This window comes from Monodelphis domestica, chromosome 7 (genome assembly GCF_027887165.1).
Source record: "Monodelphis domestica isolate mMonDom1 chromosome 7, mMonDom1.pri, whole genome shotgun sequence".
Classification (NCBI taxonomy): domain Eukaryota; kingdom Metazoa; phylum Chordata; class Mammalia; order Didelphimorphia; family Didelphidae; genus Monodelphis; species Monodelphis domestica.
This window is the reverse complement of record NC_077233.1, coordinates 261,656,416-261,684,308: the sequence shown is the minus strand read 5'-3', so window position 1 is coordinate 261,684,308 and position 27,893 is coordinate 261,656,416. Positions and strand designations below refer to the sequence as shown.

The 27,893-nt window shown below is 35.8% G+C and overlaps 1 protein-coding gene across 3 annotated transcripts in view; it reads left to right on the top strand.

The window, feature by feature from the left end:
- Window positions 1–27,893, top strand: part of DCAF10 (DDB1 and CUL4 associated factor 10) — a 56,910-nt gene that overhangs the window by 5,713 nt on the left and 23,304 nt on the right. For all 3 annotated transcript variants that reach the window (XR_469779.3, XM_007498028.3, XM_001372064.5), the window contains exons 2-3: window positions 22,283–22,396; window positions 25,098–25,295. Coding sequence is in view for 2 of the 3 variants with exons in the window: in XM_007498028.3 (XP_007498090.1) it covers window positions 22,283–22,396; window positions 25,098–25,295 (312 nt within the window). In the remaining variant the exon portion in view is untranslated. The remainder of the gene's footprint in view (window positions 1–22,282; window positions 22,397–25,097; window positions 25,296–27,893) is intronic.

Sequence of the window (27,893 nt, the reverse complement as noted above, 5' to 3'; positions counted from 1 at the left end):
AGACTTCATCAGTTCTTTCTTTGGAGTTGGGATAGCATTTTTCATCACGAATTCTTTCAGGATTATCTTGGATCATTGTATTGCCGAAAGCAGCTAAGTGTTTCACAGTTGATCATCCCACAATATTGCTGTTACTGTGTACAATGTTCTCCTGGTTCTGCTTACTTCACTGCATCAGTTCATGTCAGTCTTCCAGGGGTTTTCTAGAATCATTCTGCTCATCCTTTCTTACAACACAATAGTATTCCATCACAATCAGACATTCCCCAATTGATGAGAATTCTCTTAGTTTCCAGTTCTTTGCCACACCAAAAGAGTTGTTATGAATATTTTTGTACAAATGGGTCCTTTACACTTTTTTTTTAATCTCTTTGAGATATAAACCTAGTAGTGGTATTACACTGGATCAAAGGGTTTGCAGTTTTATAACCCTTTGAGCATAGTTCCAAAGTGCTCTCCTGAATGGCTAGATCAATTCACAATTCCACCAACAATGCGTTAGTAGCTCGATTTTGCTATATCTCCCCCCAACATTTAAAATTTTTCTTTTCTGTCATATTAGTCAGTCTGATAGGTGTGAGGTGATAACTCAGAGTTGTTTTAATTTGCATTTCTCTAATAAATAGTGATTTAGAGTATTTTTTCATGTGACTAGATAACTTTGATTTATTTACTTGAAAACTGCTTGTTTATGTCCTTTGATTATTTGTCAGTTGGGGAATGACTTGTTTGAATGAATTTGATTCAGTTCACAATATTTTAGAAAAGAGACTTTTAGAAGAGAAATTTTCTGTAAAAATTTTTTCCAGGTTTGTTGTTTCCCTTTTAATCTTGGTTGCATTGGTTTTGTTTGTACAACCCCATTTAAATTTAATATAATCAGGGGCAACTAGGTGACTCAGTGAGTTGAGTGAGAATCAGGCCAGGAAGCAGGAGAGCTTGGGTTCAAATCTTGCCTCAGACACTAGCTGTGTGACCTCGAGCAAATCACTTAATGTCCATTGCCTAGTCTTTACTGCTTTTTTTTTTTGCCTTGGAGCCAATACTTAGTATTGATAAGACAAAAATAAGGTCAGTGCTTTAGGGGAAAAAATAATCAAAATTGTGTATTTTATATTTGGAATGATCTCAGTCTCTTGTTTGGTCAGAAGTTCTTAAATCTTACAGGTAAAATATTCCATGCTCCCCTAATTTGCTTATGGAATCACTCTTGTCTAAATTATATACCCATTTTGACCTTATCTTAGTGTAGGATGTGAGATACTGGTCTATACCTAGTTTCTGTCATATTGTTTTTTAGTTTTCCCAGCAATTTTTGTCAAATAGTGAATTCTCCTCCCAAAAGCTGGAATCTTTGGGTTTTTCAAACTAGTTTGCTATCGTCATTTACAACTGTAGAGTGTGTACCTAGTCCATTGATTCCCCCCCCCTTTTTTTTTCTTAGCCAGTACCAGATTGTTTTGATGAATATTGCTTTAATTGTACATTTTGAGATCTGGTATGATTAGACCACCTTCTTCCACATTTCTTTTCATTAATTTTCTTGATATATTCTCAATCTTTTGTTCTTGCAGATTATTTTTTCCTAGCGCTATAAAATAATTTCTTGGTAGTTTGATTAGTATGACATTGTATAATTAAATTAATTTAGGTAGAATTGTCATTTTCATTATATTAGCTTGGCTTACTCATGAGCAGTTAACATTTTCTTAGTTGTTTAGATCTGACTGTAATAGTGTTCATATAATTCCTTTGTCTTGTCAAGTATTTTATATTGTTTAGAGTTATTCTAAGTGGATTCTCTATCTTTTACTAATGGATTTTGTTAGTAATGTATAGAAATATTGATAATTTATATGGGTTTATTTTGTATCCTGCAACTAGTATTTTAGTTGATTCTCTAGAATTTTTTAATTCCATTATATCTGCTAAGAATGGTAGTTTAGTTTCCTCATTGCCTACTTTAATTCTCTTTCTTTTTCTTTCCATATTGTTGTAGCTAGCATTTTTAGTATGATACTGAACAATAGTGGTGATAATGGGCATCCTTGCTTTCACCCCTGATCTTGTTGGGAAGGCTTCTAGTTTATCTCCATTATGAATGAAACTTGCTGATGATTTTAGATTTTTATTATATATCATCTTAAGGAAAGCTTCATTTATTCCTATGCATTTTAGTGTTATTTTTAAAAAAATAGAAATGGATGTTACATTTTTGTAAAAATCTTTTTCTGCATCTATTGAGATAATCATGTGGTTTCTTTTGATTTTGTTATTGATATGATCAGTTATGCTGATAGTTTTCCTAATTTTGAACCAACCCTGCATTCCTAGTATAAATTCTACTCGGTCATAGTGAATGATTTTTGGGATATTTTGCCGTAGTCTCCTTGATAGTATTCTATTTAAAATTTTTGAATCTATATTCATTAAGGAAATGGGTTTATGATTTTCTTGATTTGTTTTGTTCTTGGCTTAGATATCAGCACCATACTTGTGTCATAAAAGAAATTTGATAGGACTCCTTTGCCTCTCTTTCCATATAGTTCATATCATATTGGGATTAATTGTTTAAATATTGGGTAGAATTCACTATTGAATCCATCTGGTCCTGGGGAGTTTTTTCTTATGAAATACTTTGAGAGCTTGTTCAACTTTTTTTCTAAGGGTTTGAACTTATGAAAACTCTTTCTTATCCAGACTTGTCCAATTTTGTCTTAGTTGTTTTAAAACAGTTGCTCTGATTGTATATATTGGATTTGAAAACTCTGGGAGGAAACAGACAACCATGCAGAGAAGAAACGGCATATGCACAGCCATCTGTATTAGTTACCTTTTGGATTGTAACCATTTTAGAATCAATACTGTATATTGGTTCTAAAGAAAAAGAGCCTTAAGGACTAATCAATGGAGGTTAAGTGACTTCTCAGTAGTTATACAGCTGAGATATATCTGAGGTCAGATTTGAACCTAGGATCTCCTGTGTAAAAGTCTAGCTCTCAATCCACTGGGTCATCTACCTGCCATGTGTCTTTTTTTCCCCCTTTTTGGAAAGGATAACCTTTCTGTAATTCCTTATGGCAATAACTGCTATTTTAAGCCCCTCCATTTTCATAGTTAAATCCATATTATTCAACTATTTATTCATTGTTTCTTTGTTGAATATTGCATTCATTTGTATATTGTACATGAAAGCCCTTTTGATTCCACATGTAGATGTTAGCTATTTCATACGATCTATTCAGTAATAAACTGCTTTTGGTTACACTTAACAATCTAATAGCCTATAGATATTGTCAACCTTTACTACTGCTTTGTGAAGTCAGTTCAATTTATGCTAAAAATATTTTAGAGACCCAGGTCTGGAGACAGGAATTTTGAATTCAAATCTGGCCTCAAGATACGTCCTAACTGTGACCTGTGGCAAGACACAACCCCTCACTGCCTAGCCCTTACTATTCTTCTGCCTTAGAACCAAAGCATAGTATTGATTCTAAGATGGAAAGTAAAGTTAAAAAAATATATATATATATGTGTGTGTATATATGTGTGTGTGTGTGTGTGTGTGTGTGTGTGTGTGTGTGTGTATACACACACATATATTCTATTTTATTTTTCTGGCCCAATTCTCTCTCTTCTCCCTCTTCCACTCATTGAGAAGGCAAGAAAAACAAAGTCCTTCCTAAACATGTATAATCATGCAAAGCATTTTTAGTACAATATTGAATAATAGTGGTGATAATTGGGCATCCTTGCTTCACCCTTGATTGTCTTGGGAAGACTTATAGTTTATCCCTATTATGGATAAAACCTGCTGATGGCTTAGATAGATACTGTCTTATTAGCCATATATGAAAGGAAGAGGAAGGAAGAAAGAACTATTTTAAAAATATTTGTTAATTTTAAACTTTGTGTTCTCTGACAATCTCAATCCTATTTCTCCTTTTTGAGGAGGAATCTTCCTATATTATTTTATTTATATATATGTATATATAAATAACATATATTTCTATGTTAATCTTTCTATAACTAACTTGGGATATGTGTGCATAGATGTGCATTCCCTCCTTTGACTGGAAGTTCTTGTCACCTGCTCCCCCACCACTTCTTTTTTGTTTTTATTAGATTTCTTACCTGTGTGCCCAAGTTATTAGTAAGAGAATTTCCCCTAGCTTCCTTTTCCTCCCCTACAATATTCCTCTCCCCTTCGCTTTACACTCTTAAGACCAACCATCAAGACAAATGAGAACCACTTTTATGAAATTACCTTCTATCTAATTATATTCCTTTTGTCACATCTGATGATTATATGGCTCAGACAGGACCCATGTATTTATTTCATTAAAGGGGCTATTCTTTGGGTTTGCCCTTTGAGAATTTCTGTAGACTGCTCTTGGAGTTGGCCACTCTGAGCCAGGTGGAAAGCTCTGCTGGTTCAGAGTGATAGAGCTACTGACTCTGTTTGGTCTGGGAGTCCTACTCTGGGTATTCTGCTACAAGCTTTCAGACTGGGCTCGAAGCTGGAATTATTCTGCTCCTGGGGTTAAAGCCACCTAGTTTTGCTTCTGAACTTGATTTAGCACTGTAAAAACTCCAGGGCTTGCAGTGACATCACTAAATGTGAGTCCTTTTTTCAGTCTACTTCTGGACCTGAGTGGGTATCCAGCAACAAATGTGCCAGTTGGCAAGCTTGTCCCTGTGCTGGAACGCCTTGCTTCTGGCTAGGTCCTATCCCTAATTTCCATAGACCTCTCTATCTCCCTATACTTATCTGGGCTGGGAAAATGATTCTCTGATTTTTTTTCTTGGGATTTCCTGATCTGGATTTGATCTGATATGGTAGTAGTCTCTCGGTAACCGAGGATGATGATTGTCTTTATGCCTTTTTGTGCACAAAGACACTTGTGCATGAAGATTTAAGTAGAAAAGTCGATGCACAGAGACAGTCCCACTCTCTCGGCGTTGGAAGCCTGGGTCCATTGGCACGAAAAGTCGTTACACCTGGAGACATCCTCAGCTGCATTGGATGGCCGTGTTGTCTTAAGCACTCCACAGTGCCTTGCTGCATCGCCATCTCAGCCGCTGAACCTTCTTGTTGGTTTCTTCCGCCTTTTCTGGCGAAACAGTCTTCACATGCTGGGTGAGCAAAGCCCTGGCTCACCAGGGGTCCACAACGACCCAATGGCTACCCTCACAAGGTTTAGCCGGCCTGTCGAAGCCGTTGCCCGGGGTGTGGCCGCTGCCGCATGCTAGCAGCTACTAGGAGCCATAAGTGAGAGCTGGGTGTCAGGTGAGGGTCAGAGGCTGGAGGGCTGCCAGGGCACGACAAGCCCTCCATACCAAAGATATTACTCCTCCCTGAGCATCCCATACACCCCTACACACACACACACACACACACACACACACACACACACACACACACACACACAGAGGTCTCTATAAAACTATTTGGAAGTTTTTTGGAGGAAAATTGCTATTCTTTTCCCTACTCTTCAGCTGCCTTGACTCCTCCAATATATATGTTTTGTGTGTTTCCATGTTTGTTTTTTCCTTTTTTGAGTAATAAACTATGAATTCTTTGTTTAAAAGTACATACATTTATAATTGGTTTATATCTGGAAGGGATCACTGATGTTACAAAACATATATGACATTCATGCCCATGGTTTCCTACCTTAAAATTGAAAGAAAGGTGATGTATTTTCTTAATTCTCAGGGATCAGGCTTAGTTGTTGTAGTTATATGAATTTTTACAATATTTATACAATAATTCTACAATATAATAGTTATAAAATATTCAGTTTTGTTAACATTTATATCATATTTATTGTGCATATTGCTTTACTGATTTCTCTTACTTCCCTTCTATCAGTTGATACAGATTTTCCTTTGTTTCTATGAATTATTCATATTCTTTGTGTCTGAAAGTACAGTAATATTTCATTATATTCATGTTCCATAGTTTATTGAATAATCTATGCTTGTTACATGAAGACTTACTTTGTTTCTAGATCTTTGCTACTACAAAAACTTCTGGGAATATTTGGGTATGTATGTGACCTTTTGTTTTGTATTCCTTTTGTTTTCCACCTCTTTGGTGGATATAGTTCTGGCAGTGGAATTTTTGGTTTTAAAAAAAGGGACATCGTCAGTTTTTAAACAAAATTTCAAATTTCTTCCTTTTTTTCACTTTTGTGTGACAAAATGTTTTATTTTTCTAATCTATTCATTTATAGTTTAATCCTACTAGATGCTAAATTGCTTTTCAGAATAGTTGGACCTATTCAGGACTTTGATAACAGGCCGTCAATCTGCTTCTTTTTGCATGTTGACTACAACATTGATTATATCCATCTCTTGTTATTTTTGCCAGTTTGCTAGGTATTAAGTAAAATCTCAAAGTTGGTTTTTAAAAAAATTTCTCTTATTAGTGATTTGGAGCAGTTTTTGGTATGATTTTTAAAATAATTTACAGTTCTTTTCTTTTTTTTAAACCCTTACCTTCTGTCTTAGAACCAATATTGGTTCTAAGGGAGAAGAGTAGTAAGAGCTAAGCAATGGGGGTTAAGTGACTTGCCCAGGGTCACACAGCCAGGAAGTGAGGCCATATTTGAACACAGGACCTCCTGTCTTTGGGCTATGTAAAAACGGAGATTTGAACCCCAGACTGCAACCCCCAGAAGTCCTTGGAACTTCCCAGAATTCCCTATAATCTCACCTGAGTGCGAGAACACAATTTAGTATTTAAAGGGCTCTCTGCTTCTCTAGAGCCTCTCTTCTTATACTTCTAAGCATACACATCTCTACCTGGCAGGCAAGATGTAGTGAGTAGGTTGTGAATGGGCTAATGTGCCCTAGGCATGTGCTTTTCTTATTTTGTATTTCTTTATCCTTGATTTCTAATAATCTTTAATAAATCTCATAAAATATAATACTTTTATTACTAGAGACTAATTTAACTGTTACAGTTAATGGCAACCACTAGATTGGATGAGAACTTCTGAAATTAAAAAAAAAAGATAGCCGAGAAAATTATTTCTAAGCCACGTTTCTCCAAGGCTTTTTTAGCAAAGCCTCTTGACTAAGCCCGCCCGGCCCAGCTCCTCCTGTTGCCTGCTTCTGCGCTCCTGCAATCTGGACCCAGATAGCTCTCCCGATCCTGACCCATCTGGACCCAGCCCAGTTGATCTCCAGCCTATGAGCCAGATCGCCCTAGGCCTTGTTGGTAGCTGCCCCAATTTCTTCAGGATCAAAAACCAGCTGGTAAAAATGGGGGGTGTTCTTTCTTTAGGCTACAATTAGCCTCCACGTGGCAGGGGGCAAAGGAGCAGGGGGCCACAGTGGAGGAGAACGAGGAAAAGGAAGAGACTTTTCCAAACAGGAAGTTGATTACAAGCATGGGGTATTTCAGAGGATATCTTTTGAGTGTATTGATTCTGTTATTTATATCACCTGAGATTTAGGGGAAAAATTCAGCTCCCTGCAATTCTTTGGCCCAATTTGAAATTCCAAAAACTCACCCTCATTATGGGGAGGCAGCTCAGTGGCTCAGTGTATTGAGAGCCAGGCCTGGAGACGGGAGGTTCTAATCTGGCCTCAGACACTTCCTAGCTGTGTGGCCCTGGGTGGGTCACTTGACCCCCATTGCCTAACCCTTAACTGCCTTCTGACAATAGGCATCTAAATGGATTAAAAAAACCCAATGAACTTTAAAGAGACTGGAGGTTATATTTTTAAGGCATTTCAGACTCCAATGTTTTAAAAAAAAATCTCTGTATTTTATTGCATTTTATTGATTATTTTGTTTAAGATTTAATTTTGTTGGTTTTAAGTTCATATTTTAATGCATTCAATACTATTCTGTTACACTGAATCATTTTAATGTACTGGGTTTTAACTACTGTTATATTCTGTTGCTTTTCCCCTATAACTGCACTGAACAAATATTATTGAATAAGCCCATATAAAAATAATTTTTCTGTTTTGACTTTGTAAATTGTCACATAGAGGATAGATGGACTCCATCAGAACTGGTTACAATTGTATAACAATCTTTGGAAAATTTAATGAGCTAAATATCTCAAATTGATTTTAAGGAGTCTTTAGACATGATTTTTAGAATTTTTTTTTTAACAATCTCTGGTCATTTTGCCTGCCCCTAACAGGAGGTACGGTCAATTTTAGTAGCTGAAATGAAATATAATTATAATCCCCACCTCCCACATTTATAAAATGTGAATGGATGGGACATCACAGTCTCATACCAAGGGAGCTGGGAAGTTAATTCCAGGGCATGGTACCCCTGGAGCACTCCCGAAAGAGGAGCATCTCTCATAACTCTTCAGCTCACTTTACCCAACATCAACAGTACAGGGGTTTGGGTTTTTCCTAGACTCCCCTGCCACATTTTTGTAACGATAACTAGATTTCTTGATGATGTTCTAAACCTAAAATAAGTTTTACTTTGTTTAAAAATATGTTTGCCAAGGTTGAAACATTGCTACACCTGAAAAAACTTGTGACAAGTATCCATTTTCTTTAAATTTCATACAGCAGACTCATGTAAAAAATGATAGTGGGTTTGTTTGCTATTGTAATTAACTGGACTATTGAGAATTTTGGGGATATTGATACCTATATATTTGTACTACTGTTCTTTAAAAAAAAAAACAACTGTTACCTTGTAAAATTCATTTGCTTGTACTCACAGTGGATCATGGCCAGGCATGAAGAGGAAATGGATCTCATTTTTGGTGAGAAAGCCTTGTATTCTATATTTCCTTAGCTGACACAGTGTGTCAATGATTATAAGCTACATTTTTGAATTTTAAAACTTTTATTATTATATTTTTCTTGCATGTGCAATATACTATTTCATTCTTTTATTTTTCTCTCCTTTTTTATATTTAAAACACGTCACTAGTATTAAGATTTTCTTTAACTTTTTTCATTTATCAGTAATATAAGTTTAAAATACATTTGCTATAACGTCAATGCATGTCCCAAAAGCTTGAGACTATAAAAATGATGCCGCTAATTGTTTAAAAATAATTATGGGACTTAGCTTAATGATTCTGTCTGATTCCAGGACAAGATATACAAAAGAGCCATTGCACAGGGCCAAAGAAGCACAAAGCTAAAACTGAATTGTGCCAAAAGAGCACACAAGTAAAAAAGAAAAGAAGAAACCAATCCAGGAAGGATTGATGCATTTCTAAGCCAATACAAAGGACTTGAACCTAGTGTGAAGAATCAAGGTTGGGATGCTTAACATACGTTAAGTTGTAGGCCTTCCTTGTATCCACACTCTGAAAATACAGATGAGTAACTCAAATTTGACTGCTACCTGGCTCCTATAATCTAGGCCCTTTTCTATCTTTTCTAGTGTGGCAACTTTCTGTAGTCCTGGCTACTGACTGGGTAAATGCTTACTTGCTTATATCATTTTAATTGGTCCCTGATTCAGGGACCTGTTATAAATTTATTTTTCCTTTACTTACAATTTTTACACAAAAGACTTTGATAGTCTATATTTTCATCCAGAAATTATCTTTTTTTATTTGAATTTTTCTGATGTCTTTTTAATTTCTCTTACCAATTGATTCATATACCTCATAGCTCAGCCATGTATCCCTAAATGATCCCTTTGTTTTTAAATCACCCTCTTCAAGGGGGAAATGTAAAAATATTATTATTTTAAATTGCAAAGTTTAAATTCCTTTTGAGAAGAATTTTAGGTTAAGAAACATGCAACCTCTCCAAATCCAGAAACTGAACGTTTTGGAGAAGACACCATGAAGATGCCTCCAGACCGCAAGCTGCACGAGAAGATCAAGAATGAACTTTGGGTGTGGTTGATTGCACATTTATTTGTATGTATACTTTCATGCCAAAGGGGACTGCCCCCTAACTGGTTTTTTGTCAATGTGTTTAGCAATTATTGTTTTTTTCTTTTTTCCTCTTATTCTCAAATTATTGTAATCTTTAAGTTGATTATGTTTTCATGATCCTTTTGGGGAAACTGGTTTCCCAATAAATGATCAAAGGGGGAATGTTAAAATGGAGATTTGAACCCCAGACTTCAATCCCCAGAAGTCCTTGGTACTTCCCAGAATTCCCTATAATCTCACTTGAGTCCTCACCTGAGTGCGAGGACACAATTTAGTATTTAAAGAGCTCTCTGCCTCCCAAGAGCCCCTCTTCTTCCACTTCTAAGCACATGCATATCTCTACCTGGCAGGCAAGATGTAGTGAGTAGGTTGTGAATGGGCTAATGTGCCCTAGGCACGTGCTTTTCTTGTTTTGTATTTCTTTATCCTTGATTTCTAATCTTTAATAAATCTCATAAAATATAATACTTTTATTACTAGAGACTAATTTAACTGTTATAGCCTGGCTCTCAGTCCACTGAGCCACCTAGCTGCCCAATTTACAGTTCTTTTAAAAGTACTGTTCATATACTTTGGCCATTTATTGATTTGGGAATGACTCTTGGTCTTTATATATTTATGTATATATTTATCAGAAGATATTTAATGCAAAGATTTTTTCAAGCTGACATTTCCTTTCTTATCCTAGATGCATTGGTTTTATTTTTGCTAAAACTTTTCAATTTCATGTAATTGAAATTGTCTATTTTGTTTTTGTGATCTACTCTATCCTTTGTTACTGTATTCAAAGATAAAAACAAATATTTAAATAATGGAGGGGTATTTAGTGCTCATGGTTGGACCAAATCAGTATAATAAAAATGGCAATACAACTTAAACTACCATGGGGATACTTTGCAGAGCTAGACTAATAAAATTCTAAGAGAAATAATGAAAACAAAAAGGTAGGAATAGGGATACATCCTTCAAATTATACTTTATGACAGAAATTATAAAAAATATGTGGTGCTGGCTCAAAAAGTAGATCAGTAGAATAGATTAGATATGCAAGAAGAAGGAGCTTTCTCAATAATACAGTGTTTGGTAAACCCAAGGACATGTAATATGGATATGTAGTCTCTGTGTTTGTGTAGGTAGGTTTCCAAGTATTTTATGCTGTCTGCAGTAATCTTAAATGGAATTTTTCTATTTTTTCTTCTGGGTTTATTGGTAATATAGATAGTTCTCACTTTATATACATTTGCATTATGCGAATTCAACTTTAGGTAAAGAATTCTGAAAGAAATCCATATTCCCAAAAAACCCATCTATGTTAACTTTACTATGCAGTACTATGCTCTCTCTCTGCTCCTGAGCTCTGAGGACTCCTTTCTCTGATCTTTTTGCTTTACTCCATCTACCCACTTGTGTATCTGATCACGTGTTTGTCTCTAGCCTCTGAGTGTCACCTGTGTTCTTCTGGGTTCATGTCAAGTCACCTGTCTGACCCCTGTATATTGTTCTTCTTGGTTTGGGCTAGGTCCCCACATGGCTGGCCCTACTCCCATCCCTCCACATGTTCCTTCTGCTCTGTCCTTGGCTCTCATATATCCTTGAACTCTGTGCTGGTCTTTTTCCTCCATGGACCATTACTCCCTTTACTGCCTCACTCCCTTCCTCATGTTCTCGCCCAAGTTTGTATTACATACAAAAATACATATTACATACAAAAAATAGTTTAAGGGTCTTAAGAGAGAACTGTATGTATATAGAAATGTTGCCGAGTAATATGGGTTTATTTTGTATCCTGCTTTTTTTTTTTGCTTAAATTGATTGTTTTAATTAGTTTTTTAGTTGATTCCCTGGTTTTCTAGGTTTTGCAGGACCTCATTTATGTGATCAATCCATTCTAAGACCCTTTGAGTAAGTTGAAAATTGTGCATAGTAGTGAGCTCCATTATTTAATAAGTATTTCTCATATGAACATACTAGGCATTTTATGATTATTAATGAAACAAAGAGAAGTACTGTTCTAAGGCACAACACAACTTGTTACAAGTGAGAACTCCGGACAAAGACTAATGTAGGAGCTAATTCAAAACAGTATAATGATTCACACTGACACTTCTTAGGGTCAAGGTGAACTGTTTTGAGACTTTCTCCACTTGGGAAAATTGAATGGATTTAGCTTATGATTAAAATTTTTATTTTACATATTTTTTTTGATTGTCACTTGCATATACCTGAATTGTTGTGGTGTCGTGTTTGTTTAACATGGGTTCTTACTGTATATTATCCTATTATCTGTAAAGAGCAGTAGTTTGGTTCCTTATTGCCTATTTTTATTCCTTCATTTTCTTTTCCTTTTTGCTATCGCTAACATTTTTAATACAATATTGAATAATAATGTTGGTAATGGAAATTCTTGATTTGCTTCTCATCTTATTGGGAAGGCTTCTAGTTTATCCCTAATATAGATAATACTTGCTTCTGATTTTAGACAGATACTATCCAATGGTTAGTTTTACTGGTATATAATTGGAAAAAATAACTTCTAATTAATTTTATCTTCATTAGCAGTACATTCACTTTTCATTTTTCATACTAGCAGTTTGGTTTACTGATATTTATTAATCAAATTAACCAATTATCATGCTTTTTTTTAACCCATAAAACCAATTTATTTGTTAATTTAATGATTAAAAATTTTTTTCCACTTTATTAATCTTTCTTTTGATTTTCAAGATTTTCTTTGTATTTGGGGTTTTAAAAATTTGTTCTTTTTCTAGTTGCATTCTCAGTTCAATGATATACTGTTTTTCCTCTTTTATTAATGTACCTATTTAGAGATACAAAATTTCCCCCAAATACTAGCTTGGCTGTATCACACAAATTTTGCTTTGTTGTCTCATCATTCTTTTTCTTTTTTTTTTTTAAATCCTTACCTTCCGTCTTGGAGTCAATACTGGGGATTGGCTCCAAGGCAGAAGAGTGGTAAGGGCTAGGCAATAGGGGTCAAGTGACTTGCCCAGGGTCACACAGCTGGGAAGTGTCTGAGGCTAGATTTGAACCTAGGACCTCCCGTTTCTAGGCCTGGCTGTCAATCTACTGAGCTACCCAGCTTCTCCCTTGTCATTCTTTTTAATGAAATTATTGATTGTTTCTTTGACCCACTCATTCTTCAGGATTAGATTATTTGATTTCCAGTTGAATTTTTAAAAATGCTTACTTTCTATCATAATAACTTCTCTTAAGGCATGGTCAAGGGGGAACTAGACAAATAGGGTTAAGTGACTTGCCCAAGGTCTTATAACAAGGAAGTTTTTCTTTTTCTTTTTTTTGGAGGGATTTGAGTTCCTTCTTTCTTTTTTTCTCTCGAAAATTTTATTTAGTCAATTTAGAACATTATTCTTTGGTAACAGGAATCATATTCTTTTCCCTCCCTCCCCTCCCCCACTTCTTCCCATAGCTGACGCACAATTCTACTGGGTTTTACATGTGTCCTTGATCAGAACCTATTTCCATGTTGTTGATGTTTGTACTAGGATGTTCATTTAGAGTCTACATCCCCGGCCATATCCCCTCGACCCATGTAATCTAGCAATTGTTTTTCTTCTGTGTTTCTGCTCCCACAGTTTTTCCTCTGAATGTGGATAGTGTTTTTTCTCACAGATTCCTCCAAGTTGTTCAGGGTCACTGCATTTCCACTAATGGAGAAGTCCATTACGTTCGATTGTACCACAGTGTATCAGTCTCTGTGTACAATGTTTTCCTGGTTCTGCTCCTCTCACTCTGCATCACTTCCTGGAGGTCATTCCAATTCCCATGGAATTCCTCCACTTTATTATTCCTTTTAGCACAATTGTATTCCATCACCAACAGATGCCACAGTTTGTTCAGCCATTCTCCAATCTAAGGTCAGCCCCTCATTTTCTAATTTTTTTGCCACCACCAAGAACGCAACTATGAATATTCTTTTCTTTTTACCTTTTTAAAATTTTTAAAATTTATTATTTATTATTACTACACCACTTTTCCATGAACTACCTCACATTATTTTTGTTGTTCAGTCGTGTAATCATATGTGACTCTAGATGACCCTATGGATTTTCTTCCAAGGGTTTTCTTTTTTCTTTTTTTTTCAGTTTTCTTTCTATGTTTTTTTATTTTTTTATTTTTGACTTTTTAAACATTATTTTATTTGGTTATTTACAAACATTATTCATTGGAAACAATGATCGTTATCTTTTCCTCCCCCCGCCCCCCTCCCACCACTTCTCCCATAGGCGGCGCACAATTCCACTGGGTTTCACATGTGTTCTTGGTTCGAACCCATTTCCATATTGTTGGTATTTGCACTAGATTGTTCATTTAGAGTCTCTCCTCAGTCATTTCCTCTCAGCCCCTGTAGTCAAGCAGTTGTTTTTCATCGGTGTTTTTACCCCCACAGTTTATCCTCTGCTTGTGGATAGTGTTTTTTAGATCCCTGCAGATTGTTCAGGGACACTGCATTGTCCCTAGTGGAGGAGTCCATTACGTTTAATTGTAGCACAGTGTATCAGTCTCTGTGTACAATGTTTTCCTGGTTCTGCTCCTTTCACTCTGCATCACTTCCTGGAGGTTGTTCCAGTCTCTGTGGAATTCCTCCACTTTATTATTCCTTTTGGACAGGTTCTCCACCACAACAAAACTGTTTGGCCTGACTATCAGCCTCAGCAAAGCAGAGGTGCTGCTCCAACCTGCACCAGGGAGGCCAAGGAACCAGCCGTGCATTACAATCGACGGCACACAGCTTTCTAACGTCAACACTTTCAAGTACCTGGGCAGCACCATCGCCAACGACGGGTCCCTAGACCACGAGATTAATGCCAGGATCCAAAAGGCCAGCCAGGCACTGGGGCGGCTGCGCTGCAAAGTCCCCCAACACAGCGGTGTAAGCACTGCGAGGAAGCTCAAAGTGTACAACGCAGGGTCCTCAGCTCGCTCCTGTACGGTGTGAGACATGGACACTGTACCGGAAGCACATGAAGCAGCTGGAGCAATTCCACCAACGCTCCCTCCGGTCAATCATGAGGATCCGATGGCAGGACCGAATCACCCACCAGGAAGTCCTCGACAGAGCCAACTCCACCAGCATCGAAGTCCTGGTCCTCAAAGCCCAGCTACGATGGTCTGGATACGTCATCCGCATGGACCCACCGCAAATACCAAGACAGGTATTCTAGGGTGAACTGTCAACTGGACTCAGGAAACAAGGCCGACCAAAGAGAAGATTCAAGGATCAGCTCAAGTCCAACTTGCAGTGGGCTGGCATGACACCAAAGCAACTAGAACTCGCTGCCTCGGACAGAAGCAGCTGGCGAACCCACATTCACCAGGCCGCCGCCACCTTTGAAGATGAGCGACGTTGACTTGCTGCTGCGCGTGAACTCCGACACCAGGTCACACCCGCACCTCCCGTAACAACTGGCGTCCCAGGCCCCATGTGCCACACACTGTGTGCCTCAGCCTTTGGACTCCAAAGCCACATGAGGGTACACCGTAGATGAAACTGCACAAAGACAATTGTCATTCTCGATTGCCGAGAGATTACCACTACTACTATTATTCCTTTTAGCACAATAGTATTCCATCACCAACAGATACCACAATGTGTTCAGCCATTCCCCAATTGAAGAGCATCCCCTCATTTTCCAATTTTTTTGCCACCACAAAGAGCGCAGCCATGAATATTCTTGTACAGTATTTTTCCTTATCATCTCTTTGGGGTACAAACCCAGCAGTGCTATGGCTGGATCAAAGGGCAGACAGTCTTTTAGCGCCTTTTGGGTGTAGTTCCAGATTGCCCTCCAGAATGGTTGGATCAATTCATAGCTCCACCAGCAATGAATTAATGTCCCAACTTTGCCACATCCCCTCCAGCATTCATTAAACAAGGAAGTTTCTGAAGTAAAATTTGAACCTAGGTTCTCCCAACTCCAGTTCTGAAGCTCTACTATGCTACCTCATGTCAGTTTTTGTGAAGATGCCAAGTACTGTTGAGGAAAAGGTGTACTCTTCTATTTTCATTCAATTTTCTCTTCCTCTGAACTTTCTTTTATATTTTTTTAAACCCGTACCTTCTGTCTTGGAGTCAATACTGTGTTATTGACTCCAAGGCAGAAGAGTGGTAAGGGCTAGGCAATGGGGGTCAAGTGACTTGCCCAGGGTCACATAGCTGGGAAGTATCTGAGGTCAGATTTGAACCTAGGACGTCCCATCTCTGGGCCTGGCTCTCAATCCACTGAGCCACCCAGCCACCCCCTCTGAACTTTCTTAAACTTATTAATGTCCTTAAATTGTAGTGACCAGAAATGTACCCCAGATGAAGTTTGAAGAAGGCAGGCTCGGAAGCTATCCAGGATCACAGCTTTTTTTGATTACTACATCATATTCTTGATTTATATTCAGTTTGCAGCCCACTAAAACCTCAAGAACTTTTGAGACATACTGTGTTGTCTAATCATCTTTCTCTTATCCTATACTTGTGAAGTTGATTGTAAATATAAGACTTTCTTTTTATCTCTATTGAATTTCAGATCCTGGGAGTTCTTAACCTGTTTTTACTGTTTGAAGTCCTTTAGCAATCTAATGGACCTCTTCTCAGAATAATTTTTTTAAGCACATAAAATAAAGAAGAATTTTTCAAAGAAAAATGTCATATCGAGGTAGTTATCAAAATAGTTTAAATAAAAACAAAACAAAAAACCAAGTTATCAGAGCTCAGGATAAGAACCCCTTCTTTATCTAACCTTTCAAGATCTTTTTGGATTCTGTTAACCACTGTTAGTTATCCCTGTCATCTTGGTGTCATCAGTAAATTTCATGTTCATGTTACCTATGCCTTTTTCTCAGTCATTGATAAAAATGTTAAAACAGCCAAGAATCAAGTACAGGCCAAGTACTGATCCATGAGTATTTGTCAACTACTTTTTGATTATAGTCATCTAAACAGTTCTTAATTTACCTAATTACATTCTTGCCTAAACTACTTCTTTCCATTTTCTTTTAAAGAATATTCCAAGATACTTTATAAAAAGCTTTGCTAAAATTTAAGTAAGTTATATATCCCTAGTATTTTCCTTATCTACAGGTTTAGTAATCCTGCCCCCAAAAGGAAATGTGATTAGTTTGGCATAACTTAATTTTGGTGAAGGCACTGTTTCATTATCTAGACATTTAGCAATTTTGATGCTGCATTCTAGAACTTAATCAGCAATCAAAATTAAACTCACTGATTTAACTAGTCTCTTCCCCTTTGTGAAAATCAGGAAGCCATTTACCCTTCTCTAATCTTGTGGTTCTACTTTTTCCATGACTTTTTAGATATCAGTGTCTCAGTAATTGTATTTATCAATTCTTTTAGTACAGGATGATGAGACCAAGAACCATTCCTCAGGTAATAAAAAGTTAAAGGATATGAGCAAACAGTTCTTAAAAAGAAAAGCATTAAGCTCTTAACCATTTGAAAGATTTTTTTCAGTCACTAATAATAAAAAAGCGAAAGTCAAAACAACACTGAAGCCTCTCCTTTTGCCCAACATATTCTCAAAGTTAAAAGAAAAATGGGAAAAGTAAAGTGTTGTAGAAGCTGTGGAAAGATAGATACAATGATGTACTACTAATGAGCATATAAATTAGAATTCTGGAAAGCAACTTGGAATCATAAGAAAATTATTAAAGTGTCAAAATTGTCCTTTCCCAGAAATCCCACTACTAGCCACATAACTAAATAAAAAATAGAAAGTAAGGTCCAATATCTACCAAAATATTTTTGAAGGAGGACTTTTTTTTTTGTAGTAGCAAAAAACTGGAAACAAAGAGAGCTATCTATTGGATGGATGGGTAACTTGTACATAAATTTAATGGAATATAACTTCACTTTAAGACATGATGAAAACCAGGAGAAAGTTGTACATAGTAACCGCAATATTATGGAATGAGCAACTGTGATAGACTTAGCTACTTTCAGCAATACAATGAATGATCCAGGACAATTTGGAGAGATTTATACCATAAAATGCCCTCCACCTCCAGAGAAAGAACTGTTGGAGTTGAAATGCAGATGAAAGCACATACTTTTTCACTTGTTTATTTGGGCTTTTGTTTTATATGATTATTCACTCATAAGAATGAACAATAGAGAAATATTTTTCATGATAATACACATATAACCCAGATTGAATTGTTTGTCTGCTCCAGGAGGGAAGGGAGGAAGGGAGACAAATTAGATCATATAACTTTGGAAAACCAAGGTGGAAATTTGTTATTTCATGTAATTGGTATAAATAATAAACAATGAATATGAAGAATACAAGGAACCATGGGAAGTTTTATATGAACTGATCCTGATGGAAAGTGAAATAAGCAGAATTAGGAAAACACACTGTTTATCTCCCATGCCCAGAATTCTCTCACTTCTCCTCTCTGCTCCCTGCCTTCCCCTTGTCTCGTTCAGGTCTTAGCCAAAGTTCTACCTTCTTGCTTCCCCTTTGAGATTGCTTCCAGTTTGTTCTGTATTTACCTTGTTTTTGTATAGTTGTTTGTTTATTGTCCCCCCCCCCCCCAATTAGAATTTGAGCCTATAGAGAGCTGGGACAGTCTTTTACTCTTCTTTAAATAATCCAGCCCTTAGTTCAGTGCCTGGCACACAGTAGGTACTTAATAAATGTTCTTGACTTGGCCAGACAATGACTACCACAATATAAATGGAAAGAGCAAATAAAACAAAACTAAGTTGAATGCTGTGTAATTATAATGACCAAGGTTGCTTTTTAAGAAGAGATGAGAAAATGCACCTTTATTCTTTTGCAGAGGTTGGGGAATTAGGTACTGTATTGCATATACTTTCAGAACTGGTTATGTATTGGTTGGTTTATTTTTTTCCCCCCTATTTTTTTATTCTTTGTAATAGGGTGGCTCTCTGGAATGGGGAGGGAAGAAGACTATATTTGGAAATGAAGATGATATGAAAATGAAAGATGATTTTTTAAAACATTCTCTCCTTAGCCATAGTTGTAAGGGTTATGGTTGTTAGGTATGTTTTCCTCCATTTGTTTCTTTTGCATTGATTTTTAAAATCCTCTTTAAGTTAACCTTTCATTTTGCATATATTTATTATTGTATATTCTCTTAAGTCTGTCCCTACCCCCCTTTTGAGTAGCTGGGCACTGCATTCTTACTTGTGGGGTGTTAGGTTGAGGTCTAAAACACAAACCTGAGAGATTGTATCAGCCCTTGACATTGGCTAGGGGCAAGGGAGGGTTATGGTGACTCAAGTAAAAAGATTTTAATGTTTCATTGTTCCTATGTTGTTTCATGGTTCTTTTGCCTCGTGGATGTTTCTGACTCTGTCCAATATCTATCTAATCTTGTGGTTGCTAAGGAAGCAAAAGTCCCTGAACGAAAATTGTTATAAGACAAAAATACTCATTGTTGAACTATTTGTAAAATCAGTCTCTATTTCTCTATCATTTTAACATTGATGTTTCTTTCTATCTATTCTTGATCCTAGAAGAATCTCTTTCTTATTGTCACACTGATTGTCAGGCTCCACTTAAAAAAAAAAAAGAATGATTTGAATATTAGATGGACCTTTGGGAAAATTGGTAAAGCCCTTGAATGTTTTTGCAACAATGACTTTCACTGTGATTGTACTATAAAAATCAAATAAGTAAAGAATGGATTACCATACAGTTATATGATTTTGTGAATAAATTATAACAAATAACATTTGATTCTTCGTTTCAAGAATTAGCACAATTGTGCTAATTATGCTGTGAACATCAAAAGTGAAGTACTTTTTTAAAGGCTGTCTTAATGATACTGTTATACAGTTGTTGAATAAATTACAACAAAAACAATATTTGACTTACTCTGTTCTAAGAATTAGCACACAGTTGCAGTTTTACATTAAATTTTATTAAATAGATGATAAAATTTTTTTCTTTATTTTTTCTTTTATTTTTCAGGTCAAAGTCCTAGTAAAAATTTTTTATCCACTATTTGCTTTTTTGGGGGGGGGGTGGCTGTTTTTCACAGTGTGTTACCATTCCTTTATTGGGATTTACCTAAATCTCTTGACTCCTATTGCTGACTCACATTGTCATAAGGTGGAGAATTTTTCTATTTTGGTTCTGCTACTTCCATTTGTTGCTAACTTTTGAGGATTTTTACACACTTATCTCATGTTGCCTGTGACCTCATTGTCTACCAAATAAGGTCAATGAATAGTTCTGGGGGTTAAGTTCTATGTGACTGAGATGCCCTAGTAGTGGAATATCTAGATCACAAGTTTGATATTTTTCAGACAAGGGAGATAAAGCCTAGTAAAAACTGGAACTATAAAAAATAATTTAAAAGTGGCAGCAAACATTCTAGAGTTGAAGTGTATATATAAATCAAGGAAGTCAACAAGCATTTGTGTACCTGATATATACTAGGTACTGTGTTAGGCTTTTGGGGATGCAAATAAAATAAGTAATATCATTTCTACTTAAAAAACAAGCTTGTATTCTAAGGGGTTAACAAGGTCAGATGTAAATAAATACAGAATAAATATAAAGAAAATAAGAGATAGAAAGAAGTTAAATACAGATTAATTTGAGAGGGAAGGAAATAGCAGTGGAGGGTCAGGAAAGACTTACACAAACAATGGTTCCTGAACTATGTTGAAGGAAGAAAGAACTATTATGAGGAAGAGGTGAAGAGGAGGTACATTCTAGGTTTGGAGAGGTGGCTATTGTAAAAGCACAAAAACAGGAGATGGAACATCCTGTTTGAGGACCAGAGAGAAAGCCAGATTAATTGCATCCCAAATCTTTCAAGGAGAGTAATGTACAATGAAGATATAAAGCTATAAAGACAGGATGGAGCTAGGTTGTGAATAGCTTTAAAAGCTAAATAGAGGAGAGGCAGTTGAAAGCCATTGGAATTTATTGAGTAGGAGAGTGATGTGGCCAGATTGACTCTTTTTTTTTTTTTTAATAAAACCCTTACCTTCCATCTTGGAGTCAATACTGTGTATTGGCTCCAAGGCAGAAGAGTGGTAAGGGCTAGGCAATGGGGGTCAAGTGACTTGCCCGGGGTCACACAACTGGGAAGTGTCTGAGGTCAGATTTGAACCTAGGACCTCCCATCTCTAGGTCTAGCTCTCAACACACTGAGCTACCCAGCTGCCTCCCAGATTGACTCTTAAGGAAAATCACTTTGTAGTAATGTAGAGATTGGAATGAAATTGGAGAAAGATTTGAAACAGGAAACCAAGTAGGAGGATGTTGCATTAATGTAGAGGAGAGGTAATAAGAGTCTGAACTAAGGGGATATGCTGGCTGAGTAGAAAAAAGAGATGTGTGTGAGAGATATGGAGGTGAAAAATAAATTTGGCAAATGATTGTTTATATGAAATACGAGAGAATTGGGTATAATGCCAAGTTTAAGAAGAACCTGGAAAAATGATAGTGTCTTCTAAAGAAATAGAAGTTGATAGGTTTGAGAGGGTTCAATTTTGGATATTTTGAAATGTCCTATAGAAAATTGGTGATTTGGGATTGAAGCTCAGAGGTAAGACCAAATTTGAGTGTTTAGATCTGGGAGTCATCAATATAGAGATGATACTTAAACCCATAGAAGCTGATGATGTCACCAAAAGGAGTATAGCAAAAAAAAAAAAAGGCTTAGTATAGAAGCTTGTAGAGTATCCACAGTTGGAATTCATGATCTGATTTGATGAACCAGAAAGGAGACTGAGAAGAAGCAAGTAGACATTTTGAGGAGAATCAAGAGACTGTTTCAAAGAGAGGCCCGAGAGAAGGGTATTAAAAAAGAGAGGATGGTCAACAATGTCAAAAAAAGACTGTAGAATCTGGCAATTAAGAGATCATTGGTCACTTTGGAGAAAGTTATTTCAGTCTGGTGATGAGGCCAGAAGTCAGATTAAATAATTATTATGGGCACAAAATATATAGAAGATCATGGACTATTTGATATAATTTGATAATATTTGATATAAGTAGACTTTGGATAATATTTCATATCTATTTTATCAGCTTTACCTATCTAAATTCATAAAATACTTTTTGAAAATGTATTTTCCTAATATTTTAATTTGTTTATATGAAAGTATAATTGAAAATACTGTGTATTTTGCAGTATGATTTATTTTCTTTTGAACATTTCTCACTTTATAATCATTTGTGAAGAATTATAAAAGACTATTAAACATTTTTGTAAGCCATGTGAATATTGATATCCGAGTATATATTGAATTTACCAATGGAGTAGGCATAGTTTCACTGAAAAGAGTAAGACTTTATTGACTAAGAGAAATGCTAGGAAGCTCTAAAAAAGAAATAATGTTTACTTTCTTTTAGGTCAGTGTTGACAGTTGCTTGTGAACAGACTGAAGTTCTCCTTTTTGACCCTGTATCTTCAAAGCACATAAAAACGCTCTCTGAAGCTCATGAGGACTGTGTAAATAATATCAGGTTAGTAAGTTACTTTTTGGGGGGGGGGACCCAGCATGGCTTTAAGGTGTTTTGGATTGCAAATTATTGAAAACATGTAATGTCTAATTTTTTGAATATCATTTGAGGAGTGAGATGTTCCATTTACCTTTTAATATTTCAGGTAAACATATTTCCTTAGGAATGAAAACTTCTTTTAAATCCATATCCATATGTATAGACACACATATGGAGAGAGAGAGAGAGAGAGAGAGAGAGAGAGAGAGAGAGAGAGAGAGAGAGAGAGAGAGAGAGAGAGAGAGAGAGAGAGAGAGAGAGAGAGAGAGTGTCAGTCAGTTTAGACCTATATGTTTTTGGAATCATTATGATTTGCAGTTATACTATGCTACAATATAGTAATGCCCTCTAGTGTTTTCATGTGTGTATGGTGGTTTTTGTTTTTACCTCTATTTGAAGTAGTTCTGTCCTGCTGTGATTTTTGGTTTCTTTTATTTGCTTTTAATAATTTTCCATCTCTTTTTATCAGTGTCAGTGTGCCTGCTGTCTTTTATTGTCTTTTCTATGGCTTGGGAAAAGAAATAACCAAGGTTCTTTCAACAGGATCTTTGACTTTTAGCACTGAAAGGGACTTGCCAGTCATCTTGTACAATTGTTTCATTTTACAGAAGTGAAAATTGAGACCCTCTGAGTTGACTACTTGTCCAAAGTCAAACTGCTAATCACTGACCTTCAGAACTAATAGTATTTCTATTCTACATCATTTATTAGAATTATGTACATGTTTAGTAAATCTGCTCCAAGAAAGCCATGATTAAAATACATGAGTTTCATCTCAGAGGCTTTAGGGGTCAGAGAGGTTCATGCTGATTGGTCAACTGTTAGAGAAAGTTGAAGTTGTTTGAAGTGACATCAAGTTGAGTGAGATGTTACTGTGTGGATTTTGAAGATTTCAGAAACTATCATGTGAGAATGAATATATGAGATAAAAACTGATTGTTGGGTAGAGCCTTTTGCTTCTTGTAGTGGTAGGAAAAAATGACATTTAAATTGCATTCCTATCATAACAGTTTACTCTTATAATTCAGGTAGTTTTTGCATGGTAATTTGCTGTTAAATCATTGATTCTAATACTTTTTTAGTGCCATTTTTTTAATGCCTCAGAGAGTTCGCATGATAGAGACTTGTGTATTTTGAAATAAATTATCCATTTATTAAGGCTAATATTTCTAATTATGGAATGTGGAAGGAAAAACAGTCGTATTTGTCCAAAGAAATTGAAATGTTTGAAATGTAGTTTCTCTTTTGTGTGTTTCTTTATGATTAAACTCATGTTCTGCCATGAGTATTAAAACAAACATATTTTAAAGGATTCAGCTTTGCAAAGAACACAAATTGGAAGAATTAGGGAAAAAGATAAGGCACTATGTCCTTTTTAAGTCATTGCATTTACCAATGAATAGAATGTTCGTGACAATTTCAGATGTCAGTGAAGTTTTACAGTATTGTAGTATTTTATATTGTTTGTACTTTTGGGTGGATGTAGGTAGATTTTTGATGCAATAGACCTGAGCTGGAATTTCTCCAGGTATGTATGGGTGATTAAGGAGTGTTCAAGACTCATTTTTTTTTCTTGTGAGTTTTCAGATTTTGGTCTAGTATATTCTCTTGAAATTAATTTACTAATGGTAGCTTACAGGCTTCTCAGTTATCTTAAGATTCCATTTATTTTTGTAAGCTTGCATTGAGCTCTTTATTTCATAGATAGCTAACATTTTTGGGAAGGTGTGGAGAAGGGTTATCTGGATTATAAATTGTCTAGACACCCTTGCACTTATCCCTCTTTTCTGCTCTGAATTTTGGAGATTTTGTGGCTCATTAGCACTTTCATGGGTAAGGAGAAGTTATATTGGGGTCAGTGAACATGATTAAATTCAATTATGTGCAGTTATCAAATAAATTACAGTAGAATGAAAGCTACCTAGAGAAATATTTTTGTCAGTTTTTCTCTGCCTGTCAACTTAGTTAAAATGAATGATTTGGGGAAGAGAAGGCTGATTACTGAATAAGTGTGCTTTTTTTTTCACCTGTATATTTGATTTATCCAGAGTATCTTTATTTTAGATTTCCAGGAAGAGCCCAGAGTTGGCTATATAATTGGGAATTGTAAATCTGTATATCTGAAAAATTCTCTCATTCAGAGAGTAGTATCTTCCCAAAAAGGAATTGTTGCAATTATCTAGTATATATTTTGAAGTTAGATAATGTGATTTTTCTTTTTACTGATTACCAAAATGAGAGGAGGAAGATTCCCCTAATAGGTAGTATGTCTTATTGTTTGGGGAGGAAGATAAGATAAAGGAGCCCCCATTTCCATAGGTTGAATCTGCACCACTGATGTAAACTTTGAGTAAACAAACATCTACCTTCATCATCTATGTCCATGGCAATTCCCTTGCCAGTACATTTTCTATTGGCACTAAAATTTCTTTTATATGTAGCAGATAGGCTACATTTGCTTTGGGTTATGAGTTACACACGAGACTCAAGATTTCTTTTATCTCTTGCCTGTTCTATTTCCCGTCCCAAACAAAAACTGAAGTTATATTCTTTTTCCTGACTATATTTCAGTTTCACTCTCCCAGTTCTACTACTTCGAACTATACTTGGTTTTGCTAAGAGATGGAATGAACTTATTTCTGTTTTTCCTTTTTTTGGGGGGTAGGTTTCTGGATAATAGACTGTTTGCCACCTGCTCTGATGACACTACAATAGCCCTTTGGGATCTGAGAAAATTAAATTCAAAAGTATGTACTTTACATGGTCATACTAGCTGGGTGAAGAACATTGAATATGACACTAACACAAGACTCTTAGTTACATCAGGATTCGATGGAAATGTCATCATTTGGGACACTAACAGGTTTGTGAGGAGGGGAACAAATTTCACTTATTTGTTTATAGATCTTTAGAAGAAAAGGTGATTGAATAACAAAAAAAATCCAGCTCATGAGAGTATAATTGGTTATCTCCTAGTTACTTCTTATATATAAAGAATTTGAATGCACACCCAAACTTAGTTAATAAATGTCTGCAAAATGAGTTTGTCAGTTTAAAGAGACATATTTTCATAATTCCCTCCTTAGAAATTGGAGTTCATCATATTAATACATTTGTTCTCTGTTACTGTACAGATGATGCTTTTTATCTAAAATAGTACTTTATAAAAAATGTTTTCTCCTGACTGTTTCCTAACTTAATGTTTATAAGACAGCATTTTATTTAGAATAGACAATTTTTATGTGGCCAGCGAGGTGGTACAGTAGGCCTGGAGTCAGGAAAATCCATTTTCCTGAGTTTAGATCTGGCCTCAAACACTTACTAGCTATATGACCCTGGGCAAGTCACTTAACCCTGCTTGCCTTGGTTTCCTTATTTGTAAAAATGAGCTAGAAAAGGAAATGGCAAAGCAATTCAGTATCTTTGCCAAGAAAACTCCAAATTGGGCCACAAAGAATCTGACATGACTGAACGATTGAACAACAATAAATTTCTATTTGAAGTTCTCTAAGTGTAAAAAAAATTGTTATTTAAAAAACCTTTACATATTTACAACGTGCCTTTAATATAAAGAGAAGCAATATCACATAGTTAATAGAGAACTAGCTTTTGAAAAGCCAGAAAGACATGGATTCAGATCTGCCTCTGACATATACTGGCCCTATTACTTTGGGCAAGTTACTTATCTTCTCTACTAGGAAATTCTCTAAGATTGTTAAGTTGCAAATAAAGTGCCAGCCTTCATTGGTAGAGGGAGTTTGATCAAGGAGTATAATATAAATTATATGTGAAGTCATCCCAGTAGTCCTGTTGCACCCCCCTAAAAAAAAATTCACAAGTAAATTTTAAGTGAAAAAAGTATGCTCTCAATCTTTACTCAGAGTTCATTGCCCATTCATATTCTCTTTGGATGTAGATATCTGTTATTCTTTGTGAGTCCTTTAGAATAGTCTTGGATCATTGTATTAGAGTAGCTAAAGAGTTTCACATTTCATTATTATACTATTGCTGCTACCATGTACGATGTTTTCCTGGTTCTATTTACTTCACTTTTTTTATTTTTTTAAACCCTTATCTTCTGTCTTGGAGTCAATACTGTGCATTGACTCCAAGGCAGAAGAGTGGTAAGGGCTAGGCAATGGGGGTCAAGTGACTTGCCCAGGGTCACACAGCTGGGAAGTGTCTGAGGCCAGATTTGAACCTAGGACCTCCCGTCTCTAGGCCTGGCTCTCAATCCACTGAGCCACCCAGCTGCCCCCTTTACTTCACTTTTTAATGTAGGCATTTTTAAATATTTTGTGTCACTCCTTTTTCATTCTGGTGAAGCCTGTTTTCTCAGAATAATGTTTTTGAATACCTAAAATAAAAATATATAGAATTACAAAGAAAAACAATTTTAATGAAATAAAAATGTAATTTCCCCCCTAAGTTCAAGGATCTTCTGGCCATGGTCCCTTTCTCCAAAGGGATATTTCTTTTTTCAATCATCTCCTGCTTGGCAAACCTTTGTTAACTTAAGGAGTTTCTGGTCTCTCTTGGTTTTTTCCCTCTTCACTGCTTGTGCTATCTTAAAGTTGTTTTTCTTCATCAATGGGAATAAAAAGTGTGCAGTAAACTTAGTTTATTTAGAATCTAAAGAAATAGAGGGCTCATAAAATAATTTTTTCTTTTGTTTGACTTTATGAGATGCAGAACAAGTACTCAAATGCTATTACTATATTTCAAAAAGAATTAAAAGTGGGCAATTTTGAGTATTTTAAGCAGAGTACAGATTCATTATAATCTTCTGTACCTTTTATATACTAAAATAGTAGTTAATGTTTATAATGATGACTCTTAATATTTAGTAAGATCCCAGACTGTTTTCTTAATTTTTAAAGAAGCATTGTTATTTTCCTTTTAGTTTGTATACTTTTATCATATGTCTATATTTAGAAAATTGGTAGTGCATGTAGTGAATCCTCCACTAAAGTCTTACCCTATTGCCTTAAAAAGACAAGAAGGTGACACTGAACTTTCAAGGTCTATACCAGTAGAGGTTTTGGATACAAGTCAGCAACAATTTTTTTTTTGTCTCATCTGACACAGAGAGCCACTTAACCAAGAAACTACCCACCAGATAACATATTACTTTTGGACACTGTAATTCATGAAACTACTACTACATGGTAGTAGTTATGGATTAGAAGGATGTATAGTGTATATACACACACACATTCATTGTGCTTTCAGTTATTCTGGACAAATGGAAATTTAGTATAATTAGGTTAGTGAATATCTATATCTATTTCTTTAAACCCTTACCTTCAACCTTAGAATCAATACTATATATTGGTTCCAAGGCAGAAGAGTGGTGAGGGGTAAGCAATTAGGGTTAAGTGACTTGCCCAGGGTCACACAGCTAGGAAGTGTCTGAGACACTTTTGAAGACAGATTTGAACCTAGTACCTCCCATCTCCAG